Below are 19,820 nucleotides of genomic sequence, written 5' to 3'. Positions count from 1 at the left end.
TAGTGTAGCACAGTGGTTCTCAAACCTTTTTAATTTCAAGGACCCCCATTACTCTGAGAGTGTAAAATGGAACCAAATGGACACGATTTTCCGCTTCATAAGCTTGTGGAGTGGCTTCGTATTCTGGAATTGCTGAAGTATAAAATAGGGGTTAAAGTAGTTAAACTGATTTGGATGCTATATTAATTCATTTTGCTGGGGACCCCCTGGAAACCCCACAAAGACCCCTGGGGGACACAGATGCTTTTAAATCTTACACGTGTCAAAATAGGTTTAGATGTTCTCTTGGCTTGGTATTAGACTATACAGTAGGTATTTAGGTTGTTACTTAGGCTTAAATTAGGTATGGAATTTTTATTTTGAATTTGTAGGCAGTGGTATGTTGTTTTTTCTCTATTTGTCATGTTGTCACTGAGGTGTATTTGTATGTGGGACTACGGACGGAAATTAGCTTCTAGCTACATCCGGCATATTTACATGCAATCATGTGTATTGATTGAAATGTTCATTAATATGCAATTATAACGGTTCTCACGGCACACTGGTGCCGTGAGAACAACCTCTCTCTTAACGTCGACAAGACCAAAGAACTGATCGTGGACTTCAGGAGGCCGCGGAGAGACCATGCGCCCATCCTCATCGACGGTGCTGCAGTGGAAAGGGTCAGCGAGTTCAAGTTCCTCGGAGTACACATCGAGGAGGACCTCAAATGGGAGACGCACTCCACACACGTGAGGAAAAAGGCTCAGCAGCGACTGTACTGGCTCCGCCGCCTGAAGAAGCTCGGAGTAGGACGTCGCATCCTCAGGCTGTACTACAACAGTTCTGTCGAAGGCATCCTAACAGGCTGTGTCACGGCCTGGTACGGGAACTGCACTGCCCGAGAAAAGGTCAGCCTACAACGAGTAGTGCGATCGGCAGAGCGGATAATGGGAATCGAGCTCCCAGCGCTCCAGGAACTGTACAAAAAGCGGTGCGTGGTCAAAGCCAAGCGCATCATCAAGGACAAGCACCACCCAAGTCATAGACTGTTCAACCCCCTACAACGACCGCGACCGGGCAAGGGGCTCTACCGCAGTATCAAGAGTTCCACCACCAGATTTTGGTGTAGTTTCAATCCAGCCGCTGTCAGAATGCTGAATGGGGCATAAGCCTGGATGAGTTCAGCAGCCTGACAGCAGGCGGCGCAGACTTTTCTGGCTCTTCCTGAACACACCTGTGGATTATACCAGGGACAATGACTTGGACTTTAGCCCCCCCCTCGGACACACCTGTGGACTACACCAGGTACAAATGACTTTTTGTTGCACTCCCTCATGGAGCTACATGCGGATTATACTAGGGTCAGTCCACTCTAGGTGGACACGCACTGACCTTTTGCACCTTAATCCCTTGTATAACGCACTGACTTTTTTTGGGTCTTTTTTATTGTGCTCCTTAAGCACCTTAACGTCCTTGTCTATCATGCACAGTATAAGTATAACATGCACAGTACAATACATTGCTGCTATGCTCAGGCACCTTAGTTTAGTTTTTTTAGTTTTATTTATTATCTCAGGTAATTTGTAAATATGTAGATAACTTGTCTGGCCTTCTGTTGCTCTCTTGTTTTTGATCTCCTTCCCACCTGCCCCCCACCCTCTTCTTCTCCCCCCCCCCTCTTCTTTCTATGGAAACTAACGTTGCGATGGGAACGATGTACAAAAAAGAATTTCACCCACTTTTTTACCTTGTAAACCTGTGATGTGACAATAAAACTGATTCTGATTCTGATTATGCACCGTCCCAGAACTAAATAAATAACGTAAAGTGATGCTGATTCTGATTCTAGAGAGCTTAAACCATGCCTTAGTGCATGCACGCATGCATGCACACACTCGGTTGGAAGTGAACTGTGGGGTTAAATACTACATCCCGTTTCCTGCTGGGGATTTTGAGCCCACCTGGAAAGAGAGAGGAGGTGTGTGTGTGTGTGTGTGTGTGTGTGTGTGTGTGTGTGTGTGTGTGTGTGTGTGTGTGTGTGTGTGTGTGTGTGTGTGTGTGTGTGTGTGTGTGTGTGTACGTGTGTGTGTAACCTTGTTCTGGTCGGTCCAGTACAGGTAGAATCCATGTGGATCCACATACAGCATGACTGGAGTCACTGTAGATAGATCCTAGAGAGAGAGAGAGAGAGAGAGAGAGAGAGAGAGAGAGAGAGAGAGAGAGAGAGACACAGACAGACAGACAGACAGACAGAGATGGAGAGAGAGAGAGAGAGAGAGAGAGAGAGAGAGAGAGAGAGGGAGAGAGGGAGGGAGAGGGCAAAGTAAGACACACCAAAGAGATTAAAACATGACAACAATAATGACTCAAAAGCATGAATACACCCCCCCCCCCCCACGCACGCACACACACACACACACACACACACACACACACACACACACACACACACACACACACACACACACACACACACACACACACACACACACACACACACACACACACAGTAAGTTCTGTCCAGTTGTCGTGACAACTTCAAACAGTTACACTGTTGCCACAGTAACCCAGCAGGGCCATGTTTCCAGGTGAAACCAGGACGTTCAATCAATGTAATTTGCCACGCAGACCCCCATCTGAAATAGTTTTGTGTCAAAAATAGCAGATCTACAAGCTGTGAGCTTGTATATTTGCTATTTTTTAGAACCACAGTTCTAAACCTAAACTAAGAGTTTTCTGAAAAAACTTATGTTGCTAATTATAGCTAAAGATTATAAATAGATAAAGAAGAAATTAACGCCCTACTTGATCATGCTACAGCGTCACCTAAAAGCATCAAAAGTAGCAGATCTGCTACTTTTGATGTTTTTGAATTTGAATCCTGAAAAGTAACAGACGATAACTTAAAACACGTATTTCCATGGTGGTCCTTGTGTAGCCTCGATCTCCAGGCTTTTATTGTTTAGTTTTGCTAAAAAATAAAAGCCTGGCCCAGCCCGTCGGTGTACTCGGTATGAGGAAGTGTTTCACTTCCCAACCAACCAGAGTGCAGTGGGCGTCGCTCGTAATGTTGTGTTAACGGGGCGGGGGTTGACGGACAGATCGGTGAACCAATGGGATCAGGTGCAGTCTCTCGCCGGCTCTATACACCCGCCCCTCTATACACGAAATCAGGAGCGTTGGGGCAGTCTAGTCCTTGTGTAAAACAAGCACAAAACACACTAAATAAACATGTCAGGTAATTGCTGTCAGGTGGAAATCTTGTATGTCCCAAACTGTTTTTGTTTTTTTTATTTAAAAAAAAATGTTATAGTGAAAATATAGCCACGTTGTGAGATTGTATATCTGCTATTTTCACTCATCTTGTATGATGAAGCAGCATTAATTTACGAAAAGAAACATGAAATATGAAGATTAAGAAGGTTTCTGCCCGACAGCAACGATAACATAACATATAACAAAAAGAAAACTCTAACTCTAACAAAAATTCAAACCAAATTGCCTAAGAATACTTAAAATAGAACTACAGCAAATAAAACTTGCACTAATTTAAATGAGATCAGAAGTAGACTCTACATGTTTCACAGGTATTATTACTACTACAAGTTCATCATTAGCTCTTCTTCCCAAAAGCCTCCTTCACTCTCTCTTAAAAATGTCCTTGAAATGAAAGAAAGGTTGAGAATCACTGATCCAAAAGACATCAGACGGATGAGAAAAGATCAGAATAAGCATTGATGAATTAAACATCCCATCCCAGTGGGATCCACGAAAGAAGTACTCACATTTTTTACTTAAATAAAAGTATCAATACCCTCTTGTAGAAATAATCTGTTGCAAGTACAAGTTCGGTATTCAAAAGTACAAAAGGTGTACAAAAGTATTGGCATCAAAATGGACTTAAAGTACCAAAAGTAAAACTACTCATTATGCAGAAGGACCCATTTCACAAGTTTTCAAATGTGAAGAAATCCTTTGAAAATAGCAGATCTACAAGCTCGCAATGCAACGCGTTGCGAGCTTGTAGATCTGCTATTTTCAAATAGCCAAAGTTTAAATAGGGCTGAAGTGGTCAATGTATGTTTTGTAATAATAATCCAAATCTACAAAGTAACAACTAAAGTTATCTAATAATTGCAGTGCAGTAAAAAGTACAATAATTGACTCTGAGATGTAGTGGAGTAAAAGTAAAAGTATATAAAATGTGAAATACTCCAGTAAAGTAAAAGTACCTCAAACGTTTTACTTAAGTACATTTACTTAAGAGCAGCGGTTCCCAAACTTTTCAACTCCACACCCAAAAGAAGAAATCACACCCTGTGTGAAGTGGGCGGTGTCTTGCTAGCTAATCACAATACTGAATGGAGTCGATCAATCATGTACAAAAGATAAATACATTTATTGAAACACTCTTTATGATGGACGAAACCATAACTTGAAAAAAACCAATTTTTGGTTTTTTTCAAGTTATGGTTGCTTATATAGGGATATGCACATGTGTCATGTGACACTGGCCAATCACAGTCCTGAATAGATTGTGATTGGCCAATCACAGCGCAGGATAATTGTACAAATTTCCAAACCTCACTTTTAGGGGCGGTTTCACTGCCCAAGATATTTGTACATTTTTCCAAATCTCACTTATAGGGGGTTTGCCCGGGACCCGCCTGAAGCTCATAAGCAAAAATGTGTCCTTCTTGGACAAGTGATATGTTTGGTTTCCCCACGCTGGAGACCTGGGTTCGAATCCCGGGTGTTACGGTTGCAATTACCTCTCCCTGTCAGGAGAGGACAGTTGTACACACAACTTTGTATTGTAGATTTAGGTAAACTTTAGTGTTTTATTTCTACCTGGGTATATGGGGAATATGAGGATACTCAGTGCACTATTATGCTTGTAATGTTTACCAGCCGTGGGTGCTACACTTTTCGGAAATTAAACAAAGCATTAAAAAAAATAACATTACAGGCTCCAGAGAACACTGTAATCGAATCCAAACAGACAATAAGGCTCATTAAAGGATGACTCAGTAATTATGAACCCATGTGGGACCTACAACACATTGTCGCTGCCAGGCGGAAAAGCTTGCATGTCCAAAACTGTTCAAGTTACTTTTCAGGATTCAAATTCAAAAATAGCAAAAGTAGCAGATCTACAAGCTCAAAACGCGCCGCGTTCAAGCTTGTAGATCTGCTACTTTGGATGTTTTTGTGGCGTTTAATTTGCGAAAAAAAACTCAAAAAGTTAGAATATGGAGATAAGAGGTTTCTGCCGGATAGCAACGATACAGTCGCTGTCGTGTGGAAACTTTTCACTAAGTGAAAACAGAACCTGTGTTCCAATGGATCCAATGTACAGTAGTTACTATTTAGACGAAAGCTCTTGTTAATACATTTCATTGCCTCAATGAATCGCTTATAACCCACAGACATATATATATATATATTTATATATTTTTTCTCCAACGCATCGTGATGCGTTGTGAGCTTGTAGATGGGCTATTTTGGCTACTTTTGTGTGACACAGTAGTACGATGAAGTACAGCATTTAAATTACGAAAAACACAAAAAGTTTAAATATGGAGATACAAGGTTTCTGTCCACCATCAACAAAAGGAACAAGAGACTGTATACTATTACAGCAATAATGAAAGCAATAACAAGGCTTCCGTTAGGAATGATAATAAATGATAATAAAAACTATAATTGGGATTTCTTTTCTTATTCGAGTCATTAAAGAAGATACTGAGTTTAGGGATCATGTTTTCTCTAATGGGCTGTTACAAAGTTTTAGGCCCACCTGATTGCAAATGCTTGATCACATTCTATGTCTTTATATCCAAGGCTAAACTACACAGCACAACATCTAAACAAATACAGCTGCAAGCGGCAATGAACGTTTTGTCCAAGCACAAAAAGATGACTATGAGAAGAAGTTGAAGAGGAAGATGATGATGACGTATTTTAGTCTGTTCTTAAAACAGACTGACAGTGAGTGTCATTAAAGTTGAGTTTTATTCATGTATACACAGGACCGGCGCATGTGCCCAAGGCACCAAGCCACTGGGGACTCCAAAGGGCATTAGGCGCCGGCCGTTCTCTGGCCGGACTCACACAGTCGCGTGCAGCAAGCACTTTCCCCATACACACCCATTCATTCCGCCCCCCTCCCCCGCGCCACGTCGGACGCTCCAAAACCATGTGACTTCCATAGGGAATTAATTTAAACGGCCGTGCCCCACCCTCTCCGCCCACGTATCCGACACGCTGTCGCACGTCCATGTGTGAGTCCAGCCTCTACCCAACCACCCAGCCATGTGTCTGTGTCAGGAGAAAAGAAAACAACAAGTCAACAAAACAAAATGAGACGTTCGAAATAAATTAAGTGGGGCACAAAACAGACGCTGTGCACTTGAAAAGACCTGTGTCTTGAGATAAGCATAGTTGTCAAGAGCTATCCCAGTGACAAGCCTGATTCTCCATTCGGCATATTGAGTTATATTTATCAGGAAAGCCTCTTGGATATGTACGGTATGTACCCAAACCTACAGTAAGTGTTGCCCTGTGACTGTGACTATTGTTGACTGTGCCAGTAACAGACAGTGGCCTCTTCTGAGAGAAGCTTTTCAAAACTAAAACTCCTGAAAAACTACTTACTGTCAACTATGTCTCAAGACCGTCTCAATGGACTTACCGAAATAGCCATTGAGGACAAAATAGCTTGCAATTTGGAATACTCCAAGATTATTGAAGACTTTGCTGACAAGCTATTATTACGTTGACTTCACTTAAACACTTGCTGTACTGGTTAAGCTGTGAAGTAAATGTATTATTTCATTCTCAAACAGTAGTCTTTCTCTGTGTTGTTATTTAGCCTTTCAGAGGCCCATTTCACATATGCATGGCTGCGTCGGGCCGGGGGCTGGGGGGGTGCACTATTGTTACTTTGCCCAGGAGCCCAGGGCGCTCTTTTGCCTTGCCCCGGGCCTGTGTATATGTCACAGGGAAATTGGCATTCCAGGGAAATTGAAAGGGGAGCGCTTGTTTTTAGGCGCGGGGCGGGGCTGCGAGGCGGGGCTTTGATGCGAGGACGAAGACGACAACATGGATATACATACATACCGGCCTCAGTGGCGCACTTAGATCCACTACCACTGGGAGGCTGGGTTTGACTCCCGCTCGGGACATTACTTTTTCAAACAACCGCGGACTTTTTTTCGCCGATAAAGTATAGTTTTGGACCATGACGGAGGCGCGCCGACTCAGCAGACCTCGAGGCCGAGGAGGCGCACCCGAGCACCTCCAGGCGCGAGTGCCCGCGCCGACCGGCCGATGGTCTGCTAGTCGACTAAGCGCCGTCCGAGTTATGTACCGATAGGCACAGAATCGTAAATGATGTTGTGGGGACTGCGTTTGCCCCTCTATGGTTTGCCCCAACTGCCACTCACTGCACTAACATAGCCCGCCAGCCCCGCCCCCTCGCCCCCTTGTGCTTCAACTGCATGGAATAAGGCTGTTCGCGGGTGTGTGTGTGTGTGTGTGTGTGTGTGTGCGCGTGCGTGTGTGCGCATGCGTGTGTGCATGCTCGTTTGTGCGCGTGTGCATGCGTGCGTGTGTGGTGTGGGGCTCATGTCTGACTTGCATTGCCCTCTAGCGTTGGTTCTACAGAATTGCCTGGGGGGCTGTAAAAACAAGCGCTCCCCTTTCAATTTCCCTGGAATGCCAAGTTCCCTGTAACATATACGTTGCACTATTACTTTTTTTTTTTTTTTACCTTGCATTGTCTTTGGTATTGGTATTTGTATTATCGTTGTATGTCAGGGACTGGGGATGAAAATGTGTATTCTTGATTACACTGCTTCTGTATTGTGCTGTATTTTGAACACATTGCTCATTAATATTAATAGATACATTGTCCCTCTCAAGAAAAGAAATAAAGTAACCAAATTATTTGGGAGCCCCACCAGTGGGCCCTGGGTCAGAGGTTGGGAGTGGCTGATTAGAGGTTCAGTGTTATAAACCCGTTGTGTAAACACAACTAATGGACATTTACAAGATAAGGCAAATCCCCACTGTGTGGGTGAGACCGCGAGGGGAGTCACTAGCCAAACACGAGGCCAAGATCAGCGGTCAGTTTGACTGTGACATCTGTCATTCTACAGTATGTAGGCGAATGAGGTCCGTCACCATAGAATAGAGCTAGTCAGATTAAAGAGGGACATCAAATCACACTCAGTTGCATAGGTCTGTATCGGGGGTCTTCCTGTCTCTCAAGCTTCTTGGTCAGGATACCAATTTAATCCAATCATTAGAGAGAACTCATACAGGATACAGGATACAGGATAAACAAGTGAAAGTGGAAGTGATGACGCAAATAAATGAGCAGACAAAATTGGAACTGGAACACTTATAAAATGAAGCTGATAAAAGGTGTCACTGACGAAAAGACAGGAAGCGTAGGTGGCAGAATTAAGGATCGTTATAGGAGTGACAAGGAAGGACATCATCAGAAATGGGTCAGCCCAGGTTAGAAGGTCTGGGGATAAAACAAGAGAGACGAGGTTGAGATGGTCTGGACCTGTGGAAAGGAGGGATGAGAGGTACATTGGGAAAAGGATGCTGAAAATGAAACTGCCAGGTAAGAGGAGAAGAGGAAGGCCAAAGAGGAGGTTCATGGATGCGGTGAGAGAGAACATACAGGAGGCAGGAGTGACAGAGGAAGAAGACGAAAAAGATAATAAGCTTTCAACGCATCACGATGCAGCGCATTGATCGGCTATTTTCAAAACACAAATTGTGAACATTTTTGACACTTTGTGAATACTTTCTTTTTTTATAACACTATTTGTATGGGGGTCCCTGGTGGTCTCTGATGCAAAATAGTTTCTGATGGGGGCCCACGGTCCTTGATATGAAAATGTTTGAGAATCACTGATCTAGCAGAACTGCAATGCAACATTGACCTGAGAGTTTGGATCAAAGGGAAGCAGTTTACCTGTGTTAAGAATACAACCAGTGTTCGTAAATTTTGTGAGAGAAATAAGCAACCAGGTCTAGGAAAACAAGCCCAAAAGAAGCGAAAATATAGGCCACATGAGCACTTAAACCTATGTACTGTACTGTATGCATAGGCTATTTGAAAATAGCAGATCTACAAGCTCACAACGCATCGATCTTGTAGATCTGTTATTTAAAAACAATCTTGAAATAAAATGTGGAATATTTGGAAGACATTCTAACAACACAAATCTGGCACGGGGCTCTCCCTGGCACAAAACATTTTCAGATGGGGGTTAGGGAGGGACAAATGCACATTATTTTGGGGGGGTCCATGACATGAAAACATTTGACAACCACTGGTTTGAATAATAATAAAACAAATTAAAATTGCTTAATTTTTTTTGAATTATTATTCAAACCAGTGGTTGTCCAATTAAGCAACTACACTTTAGAAACAAGCCCAGAAAACACAACCCGCAACTACCAATATTATTTACAAGCCAGCAAAACAAGCCCAAAGTCACTTATAATAAGCGGACATGGCAACGCACGCACGTAACCCGCTAACTGTGCAAGAAACATGATTTCCCTCTTCTTTTTCTTTTGATAAGCACACCCAGATATTACTGAGAAAATAATGTACCCTGATTGTGCTTCTTTTATGCAGCACATATCTGGAACAAACTACCGGCTCTTTTAAATCAAAGCCAAAGAACTTTGTGTTTGCTGCTGCCTTTAATGAGATTCTATTAATTATTTATTTTGCACTGTAATTTTATGCTGTTATTTTTCTATGTTAACATCTTTTTTTAAATTGTATTACAAATGTCCTTTTCTAATGTGAAACGGGGATAGACTCCCGTGTTCTCAGCCAATACCGACAATAAGCCTCTCCGACCTACATTATAATGGGTTTCTTTTGCTTAGTGTTTTTAAAGCACTTTGAATTTCCTTGTAGTTGAAATGTTGTATATAGGCCTAAAGATTATGCCACTCCCCCATTCCAATGTCCTAATAAAATAAACCTTTTAACCATTTTTGTTAACCACTTTAAGCCCTATACCGTATATGTGGCTAACAATCTCCATAATGACGAAGTAAGACATTAATGTAATGCCCTACTAAAGTCATATGACAGTGTTGAGCAGAAGTGATGAACGTAGTAGATCTACAAGCTCACAATGTGTTGCGATACAGCGTTTGTGAGCTTGTAGATCTGCCATTTTTTACTATTTTTGAAATGCCACAAATAGGGACACCAGATTGAAAGTGGGTAAGTCTGTCAGGTGGGATTTATAAGCATTTAACAAATGAAAAGTATTTACAAGAGCTTGTGACTAAATAATAAGTACATTAGATCCATATTGGGCACACAGGTTCTTTTTTCCACTTAGTGAAAACCATTTTGGAAACATGAAGTTTCCACACGACAGTGGACTATATCGTTGCTGTCGGGCATAAACCTCTTATCTCCATATTCTAACTGACACGTTTCGAGCTTGTAGATCTGCTACTTTTGCTACTTCTGAATTTGAATAATGAAAAGTAACAGTTTTAGACATTAGTTTTCCACCCGACAGAGATTAATATGTGGAATTATGGTTAATGATTGTAATCTACTGTAATAGACATGAAGGATTTCATATTATATGGCCAATACACATTATGAGACCTGTGGAAAAATAAACTTTCTTCAGATTGCTGTAGTCTGACACATAAACCCAGTGGAACAGTAAAACTCAGTGTTTCTCAGTGTTTCTCAAACATTTATGTCAAGGACCCCCAAATGTATTTGGCCATGGACATATTTTGAATAACCAAACAGAAAAATGGCTTACATTTAAGTGTTTAAAGGGATTGTAGGCGATTCAGAGATAAACAAAGGGAAAAAATCCAGCAGTTCGTTTCCCCGACCACCAGGGGGTGACGCACGGAGGACTTCCATAGAGTAAGCAGACTTCTAAACGGGCCATGCCGAATATAGGTTACTTTATGCGGATACAATTCGCGGAACTGCCCGCCCCTGCCGGTTCTCTAAATTTTTATTTTTAAATAGGCTCTTTCATGACAAATTGACCACATATATGAAGTTAAACAACTAAATTCTATCCAAACGCTTTTTGAAAAGTAAATTATGTGCCTAAAAAACGAAGTTTGAGAGCATTTTAAAACCGAAAGTAAAAAGTTCACACGGACACGGACGCGCACGGATGCGCACATGCGTGCGTGAATTTACGCACCGGATACCCGGATGTGTAACCTAAATAGTAGGGAAAATACGGATTTCAGAAAGAGGAGTGTTTTTCAATGCAGGAAAACACCCCAGCATCATTATATAGTGGCTGATAGAGGGGAAAAAAATGCAAAAAAAATATATAGAGGTATTTTTCAAATATAGGCTTAATGTTGCCTACTATACCTTTAAAGTGGGGACCCCCTAAAACCCCCCCCCCCCAAGGACCCCACTTTGAGACCGATTGCCCCAACAATCTCCCTAGTTGTAGTTGGCATAGCAACCGATTCCACTTTTTTCATAAAGCACAGCTGCATTATATGCTCATAAAACCATGGCTGGAACAGCTTTCTGACCAATCAGATCACTCCAATATAATAACATGTATAAATTCTCACACACACACACACACACACACACACACACACACACACACACACACACACACACACACACACACACACACACACACACACACACACACACACACACACACACACACACACACACACACACACACACACACACACACACACACGTTTGTATTATTATTCTTGTGAGGACCTCAACATTTTACAACAGTGATTTTATGAATACCATTCTCACTGTTCTATGCCATTTTTAACCTTAGCCCTAAAGTCGAAAGTAGCTGATCTATGAGCTCACAACATGTTGCGCTGTGAGATGCATTGTGCGCTTGTGGATTGGCTATTTTCAGTGCAGCTATGAACAAGCCAAGCATAACTCCAAGCCAAACCCCTAAACCTAAATCCTAACCCCAACCTGAATCTTTTCCTAAATGTAAGCCTAACTGCGCGAGCGCGCACACACACACACACACACACACACACACACACACACACACACACACACACACACACACACGCGCACGCACACGCACACGCACACGCACACACACACACACACACACACACACACACACACACACACACACACACACACACCTCATCTGTTTAGGTGGTGGTAACCAGACCAGTTACCATAGCAACTTGACAGCACGTTTCTTATCAACGCCCCCTACTTCAGCATGCCAGCACACACATGCACGTACACGTACACGTACACGTACACGCACACACACACACACACACACACACACACACCTCCAATAAAATACTAATAACTGTACTCTGTGGTAGTGTGTGTACATGCACACATTTTTGTATTATTATTAAACAAAGTATAAACTTTTACAAGCTCCCGAATCATTGCCACTGGGAACATCTGTGATGTTAGCGATCTTTGAGATTCACATTTTGCACTTCTGCATTTTTTATATTTGTATCATTGATATTTTGATAATGATATTTCTGTACCCTTGATAATGGGAAAGATATTGTACCAAGTCTGTGATTGTATCGATGTCCAACCCGCTGACCTTCTTATAGATCTGCTATTTCCACTATTTTTGAAAATGTTTGAAAATATATGCACATTTTTCAACATGGAAACGATTATGACGATTATGCAAAATAAATGTGATTATCTCAAATAATTGCGATTAGGCGATTATGTAATCATTGTGAGAGGTCTACCTTCTTAGTGAAATAGACCTGAGTTGCAACTGTACTTCGTCAGCTGTCGTTTCCTACTGCATGTAATCTCTTCGCCTGAAATAGCAATAGCATCAACAAGTGCACAACATGGAGGAAGCGCAACCTGCTCCATATCTAGACATCACATTGTCAGAGTCAACGGAACACTCAGGATTATATATAAACCCTACCAACAGGTACCAGGACAGAGAATAGAAGCCCTTCATTCATTCCACTTGCCTTCACTACTCCTGAATTACTGCTGGCATTTCATACATGCTAGAAATCTGAGAGTGTGAAAGTACAGTAATACTCTGTGTATAGCAGCGGGGAAAAAATAAGAAAATAAACGGAACAACAAACTCATCGGACATTGTGACACTGGTTACCAAATCTTTTCTGGATCAGGGCCCACTTTGAAAATCTCAAAAGCGTTCGCGGCCCACCCATCAGGAACAACCTCCTCTGGTATATATTGTGTATGTATAATATAAGAAATAAGGAGTAGTAGAAGTATAGGAAATATGAAATAGTAAGCAGCAGGATTGTAGGAAATAGGAAGTAGTAGGAGTATAGGAAATAGGAAGTAGCAGGACTTTAGGAAATAGGAAGTAGTAGGATTATAGGAAATAGAAAGTAGTAGGATTATAGGAAGTAGTAGGACTTTAGGAAATAGAAAGTAGCAGGATTATAGTAAATAGGAAGTAGTAGGACTTTAGGAACTAGGAAGCAGTATAGGGTTATAGGACATAGGAAGTAGTAGGACTTTAGGATATTGGAAGTAGTCCGATTATAGGAAACAGGAACTAGTCTCCATGCTTACCTCGTCCCATTTGATGAAGTTGCTCCCGTTCTTCAGCGTGAAGGAGACATCAGGAGGCTGCAGCTTCAAGGCATGGACCCCTGGCTGGCCACCGGCCATGGCTACACACACACACACACACACACACACACACACGTACACACACAGCTGCTCAAGCACACACCACGGCGGGCATGTGGATCATCTCCGATGTGCACCAACTCCTCAGAAGTCCAGCAGCAGAGTCGTTTATGGGGTGGATCTCCAGCCTCTCACATCTTCTCACTTCTTGTCTGGAAATAGAAAAACTCATGTCTGCACTTTTTCTTGTCTTCACTCTGTTCGTCGCCTCGGTCTTCTTTCTCTCTCTCTCTCCCTCTCTCTCTCCCCGTCTTTCTCTCTCGGTCTCTGTCTCTGTCTCTTTCTCTCTCTGTCTGTCTCTTTCTCTCTCTGTCTTTGTCTCCCTCTATATCTCTCTTTCTTCTGTATCACCAGCTTCTTCTTCTTGTCTACTCTGCTCACCTCCGTTGGTGCTGCGTCTCGCAGAGGCAGCTGAATAAGGATGGACATGCATGTGTGTGTGTGTGTGTGTGTGTGTGTGTGTGTGTGTGTGTGTGTGTGTGTGTGTGTGTGTGCGTGTGCGTGTGTGCGTGCGTGCACGCACGTGTGTGTGTGTGTCTGTGTGTGTGTGCGCGCGCTCCTCCACAAATTGACTCATCAACGACATGCGCACAACAGGAACGGCAGCATCCCACAGATGGGGGGATGGAAAGACGGAGAGGAGGAAGTACAGAGTGAAAAAAAGAGAAAAGGAGAGAGAGAGTGAGAGAGAGACAGGGGGGGGGGGGTGACAGATCTGCCAATTAGAGCGTAGGAGGATGAATAATGTAAACCCTGTCAGATTAAGGCTAAATGGATGCAGTTAAAGGTATGTCGGTGTCAAAACCTCAGAGCTGACATTTACAATGTTGTGTTTTTACCTCTTAAAGACCCCAGCATCCGTATTCTGACAGAGGAAAAAAAACCTTGGCAGAAAATACCAGATCTACAAGCTTAACCCGTTAAAACCGGGAAAGCATCCGTGTCATTTTAGATTTTAGCGTTTAGCAGATATACAAGCTCACACCGCGTCACTTCGTGCCGCGCTGCGAGCTTGTACATCTGCTATTTTTGGGTTAGAATTTCTTTACACAAATCTTCTCTTCTGGGGGGGGGGGGGGGGGGGTCCCTGGCACAAAATAGTTTTAGATGGGGAGGTCCTTGGCCAAATACATATAATTTTGGGGGGTCCTTGGCACAAAAAAGTTTGAGTTTTTGAGTTTTTTAGGAAACACTGCCACAGAGCTCCGGCACTCTCAGAGCCCATTCATGAACACACCATTAGCACGGTTAATTTTGTGTGTGCGTCAAAGTTACATTATTGAATTTTTTATGTATTTCTAAAGCACAAATTGATTTGAAAACTTATTCCCTGGAGAAAAGATTGATTTATGGATGGAAATTAAAACTTCCATGAATTATTAGCTGTACAATTACATTTGGCCAGTATTGACAGAGATATCTAGGTGAGTTCGGTAATATTCCCCCTGTTAAGAAACACTACTTATATCAGCAGTGGTTCTAAAACTTTTTCATGCCAAGGACCCCCAAATTGATATGTATTTGGCCACGGACCCCCATCTGAAAATGTTTTGGGACCCCCAGATGAGAAGATTTGTGTTAAACAATTCAAAGTGATTCAAAACACTTTCAAGAATTTTCAAAAATGTTCAAAAATAGCAGATGTACAAGCTTGTAGATCTGCTATTGTTGAACAGCCAATGTATGAATGGATAAAGTGATTAAAAGGATTGTGATGCTGTATTAACCACTTTTGCTGGGGACCCCCTGAAACACCTACAAGGACGCCTGGGGGTCCCCGGACCCAACTTTGAGAACCACTACTCTATACTATCGCTATAGAGTGATTTACATATAGAGTGATTTACATATAGAGGGATTTACATATTGCTTACAACACGAGTCTTCAGGCCAAGGACCCCTTAGCCTCCATTACATATTGCATACAATTGTGTTACATATTAAAGCGGCACTATGTAACTTTTTTTTTATGAATAAAATGTAATTTTGTCCAATCTGAAATGGTAGAGTATGTTAATACAATATAACTTAAACAATTGGGGTGGTTTTATTTTGTCTCCCTGCTCTTCTATTGAGGCATTTAGATCGTGTCAAAGGTCATGTCTCACCTAGACACAGGATCTGACACGAATGTTGACCTGATGGTCAAGATTCAATTTATCCCCTGAGCAAGCAGGCAGGCTCTATTAGCTCAATGGTAAAAAAGCTAAAGTGTTACAAAGGACAGCGATATCCAGTACTACGCCCGTATACAGTATGGACACAACGCCAGCGTGACGTCGCCTTGCGACCGCATGGCATCATGTCCTACCCATAAATACCGAGGTTGTCAGATGGGATAGCGTCGGCAGTCATAAGTAATAATAGTAATAATAGTAATAATACCTATATAAATACCAGGGCCTTTTCACCATATTTAAGGTGCGTGATTAAGGATCTATATCCAATCCGGGCCCCCCGTCAAGCACTTGCGGCGATCAATAGAAATAGCCAGCCTATTAAGAAATACAGTCCTTATATCCTTGCAGTACCCTCTGCAACATAAAGTGTAGTAAAAAAAAAAGAGCCTTCCGTGCAAATTGATAAGAGGCTTTCAAAGCTAGCTCACCACATTTAAATATGTTGACCCTTGGACCCTGATGAAGGCTCTTTGAGCGGAAATGCGTTGGCGCCTGTGCATGTTCGCCTGAATTACCTGCCTACAGTATCTCCACAGCAAAAGGGAGAGGAACTTTAAAATCTGTATGCCTTTTGATAACCCTCTCCAAAGAGCATCTGTTCTCAGTTGGCTATAATTATTGGACCCACGCACCGCTCCTATTTATGTGATTTTTGACTAGCTTCGAAGTATTCCACAGGTTTTTCTTTTAAGTGATGATGGGTTGTCTGCAAGTAATGCTGCAGTTTTGATTGGCTTCATAGATTTGGTTTGACAGCTCTATCATCAGTGTTGTGTAAATTATCTTTTAATGTCTAAAATTTGCAGCACTTTTTTGGGAAACATTTTAACAACAAAAATTATTGTTAAACTTGTTTGAGCATGGGTCCGCAGCCAAATACCTAATTAATTTGGGGGTACTTTACATAAAAATTATATATGACCTAGGATCCTATGCGTTGTGTGAGTAGGCAGTTTGCTGCATAATGAACACCTTGCAAACATTAGAGCATAAAAAGCATAGCAGCACGTTTGTATAAGATGTACTTAACTGTTCTGCCTGCCCACACAACTGTCTTTATATAGCTACTTTATTATCGGAAACAAGAACACTCTCTCACTCCAAACACACACACTAGCGCTTGGACAGATACGCTGACAAACACATGCATGCACATGCACACACACACACACACATACACACACACACACACACAATAGCGCTTGGACAGATACGCTGACAAACACAAGCACGCACACACGCACGCAAGTATTATACACACACACAAAAAGATAGTTCATGCATACTTCCTCACTGTCCAGCCTAGCAATCATCCCACACACACACACACACACACACACACACACACACACACACACACACACACACACACACACACACACACACACACACACACACACACACACACACACACACACACACACACACACACACACACACACACACACACACACACACACAATATTGGTATTTCGACTAAAAGCACATTTAGTATTACACTATTTAGATTTTTAGTTTTTTAGATTTTATATAGTCTTTATTATTATTTGTGTACTATAACAAAGCATTAAGGGTTTATTGGTGAGATGAAGCTGTTGAGAATCAACCTAGAGACCTTTGGGTAATGAGCCAACATGAAGCATATCTTATCTTTGCTGTCGGGCAGAAACCTCGTATCTCCATAGTTAAGCTTTTCATGTTTCGTAATTGATTGCCCTATTTCATCATACAAGAGTGTTGCACAAAGGTAGTGAAAATATCAGATCTACAAGCGACGCATTATGCGCTTGGAGATCGGCTATGTTCACTATTTTTATGATAACAAAAAAGGAACAGTTTTGGACATACAAGGTTTCCACCCGACAGTGATGATATTATGCTTCACGTTGGCTCATTACCCAAAGGTCTCTAGGTTAATGTTATTGCTAAGGAGTTTTCTTTTCCTTTTTTTAAAGAACATATTTGGGGCCGTTTTATTTAGACAGAACTGTAGTGAGACCGAGGACGAGAGAGAGAGAGAGGAGATATGCAAGACATGATGGCAGTCAGATTCAAACTCACAAAGAGCATGTACAATGCACAACCTTGCGCGCGCGCACGCGCACGCGCACACGCACATGCACACGCACACACAATTCAATGCATACATTTTAACAGATGAACACACACACACACAAACCTGCATCATTCACACACACGCACACACACACGCGCACACACACACACACACACACACACACACACACACACACACACACACACACACACACACACACACACACACACACACACACACACACACACACACATACACACATACACACATACACACAAGACTCTTTCTGCCTGCACATAACTCTTACTGCCTTACACGCACGCACGCACGTACACACACACACACACACACACACACACACACACACACACCGTGCTGGGGAGCTTACATAAGGCAGAGTGGGAGGCTGCTACTATTTCAAGACTTTTTGTATGTAGGCCTATCGGATCCATAAGGACACTTACTCAGTGTGTTTCATAACCATGGAGGTTTGAAGTCTCCAATTTTTGGAGGTTTGAACCTGCATGGGGGTTGGGTTCTTCTTCTTCCGCTTTGCTTCCAGCGTGGCCGGGGCGCTCCGATGAACACAATTGATCGTTTTCGCATGTGGGAAGCGATCTCTTGTGCATATTTTTTTTGCATTAGCGACTCCTACAGATTGTTCTGGGGGCGCCTGGAGCGGACGGAAGTGGGAGGGATGGATGGAGCGTTCCTTCCCACGCGTTACTTACGTCCTCCCGGTTGAAACTCCTCACCGTCAGGTGAAACGAAGCCGGGACCCCCCCCCCCAGGGGTCCTTGATGGGGTTCCAGGGGGTCCCCAGCTAAAGTAGTTAATACAGAACAATTATTTCAACCACTTAATCCATTTATATGTTGGCTATTCAAAAATAGCAGATGCACAAGCTCACAGCGAGCTTGTACATCTACTTTTTTTTTTGTGTAAATGTTGAAACTTTGAATATATATATATATTTTTTACATAAATCTTTTCTTCTGGGGGTCCCTGGCACAAGAAAAAAATGATTCTGAAGGGGGCGGGGGGGGAGGCAAATACATATCAATTTGGGGGTCCTTGACTTGACTTGAGTTACGGGGAGTGAGATGAGGAATCTCAGAAACAAAGAGTATATTTAACCAACAGCTCTTCCAAAACAAGGCTGAGGGACACAAACAGCGAGCTCAAAGCCAAACCAGTAACTCACACTACACAGGATACACGGGCTGTCAGAGACACAGAGGAAAGAGCGCATGGATTACAGCAAAATCAAATCTGCAGAGGAAACCATTAACCCATTCAAGCCGGGAACGTATCTGTGTCATTTTAGATTTCTTTGGCTATTCAAAAATATTAGATATACAAGCTCATAGCGCGGCACTGAGTGCCACGCTATGAGCTTGTAGATCAATTTCTTTTTTTTAAAGAACTCATTCCCTGCCAAGAACGTAAAAATTAATTTTGATAAAACATTGATTTTATTAAGATCTCACCGTCCTTCATCTCACATTTCATTGTAGCACACCCGGATACGGAAATGACGTCAATCGAAGATTTTAGTTTCCGCCTGCTTCCTGTTTAAGTCCCCCTCTAAAACGGCATTATCTCGGCTTTGTCTTTCTCCGCCGTGGAATGCTGTTTAGAAACGCTGTTTAGAAACTGCTACTACTGCAAAATGGAATGTCTCCGATTGAAAATTTCTTCTCTGGGCCACTCACACAACTACCCTGTGTGTCTACAAACAGTTGAACACACGAGCGATCATAAGGGATTTAGCGAGGTCTGTGGCGAGGTGAAAAAGTAAGTGAGTTTTCCGTTCACATGGTGAAACATGGTGTTTTTACGCTGGGCTGGAGGAGAAGGACTCCGCCCG

At 42.4% G+C, this 19,820-nt stretch overlaps 1 protein-coding gene across 1 annotated transcript in view; it reads right to left on the bottom strand.

The window, feature by feature from the left end:
• The window catches only part of LOC308100143 (1-phosphatidylinositol 4,5-bisphosphate phosphodiesterase beta-1-like), a gene marked incomplete at both ends in the record, with an annotated part of 46,321 nt that extends 32,628 nt beyond the window's left edge, over window positions 1–13,693 (bottom strand). Inside the window, 2 exons of the mRNA XM_080449057.1 lie at window positions 2,076–2,153; window positions 13,595–13,693. Coding sequence (XP_080305183.1) covers window positions 2,076–2,153; window positions 13,595–13,693 — 177 coding nt within the window. The remainder of the gene's footprint in view (window positions 1–2,075; window positions 2,154–13,594) is intronic.
• Window positions 13,694–19,820: the final 6,127 nt, after the last annotated feature.

This window comes from Gymnoscopelus braueri (assembly GCF_963280865.1).
Source record: "Gymnoscopelus braueri genome assembly, chromosome: 14".
Lineage (NCBI taxonomy): Eukaryota > Metazoa > Chordata > Actinopteri > Myctophiformes > Myctophidae > Gymnoscopelus > Gymnoscopelus braueri.
Note: the sequence above shows the minus strand (reverse complement) of the source record. Positions and strands in the feature narration are given on the sequence as shown.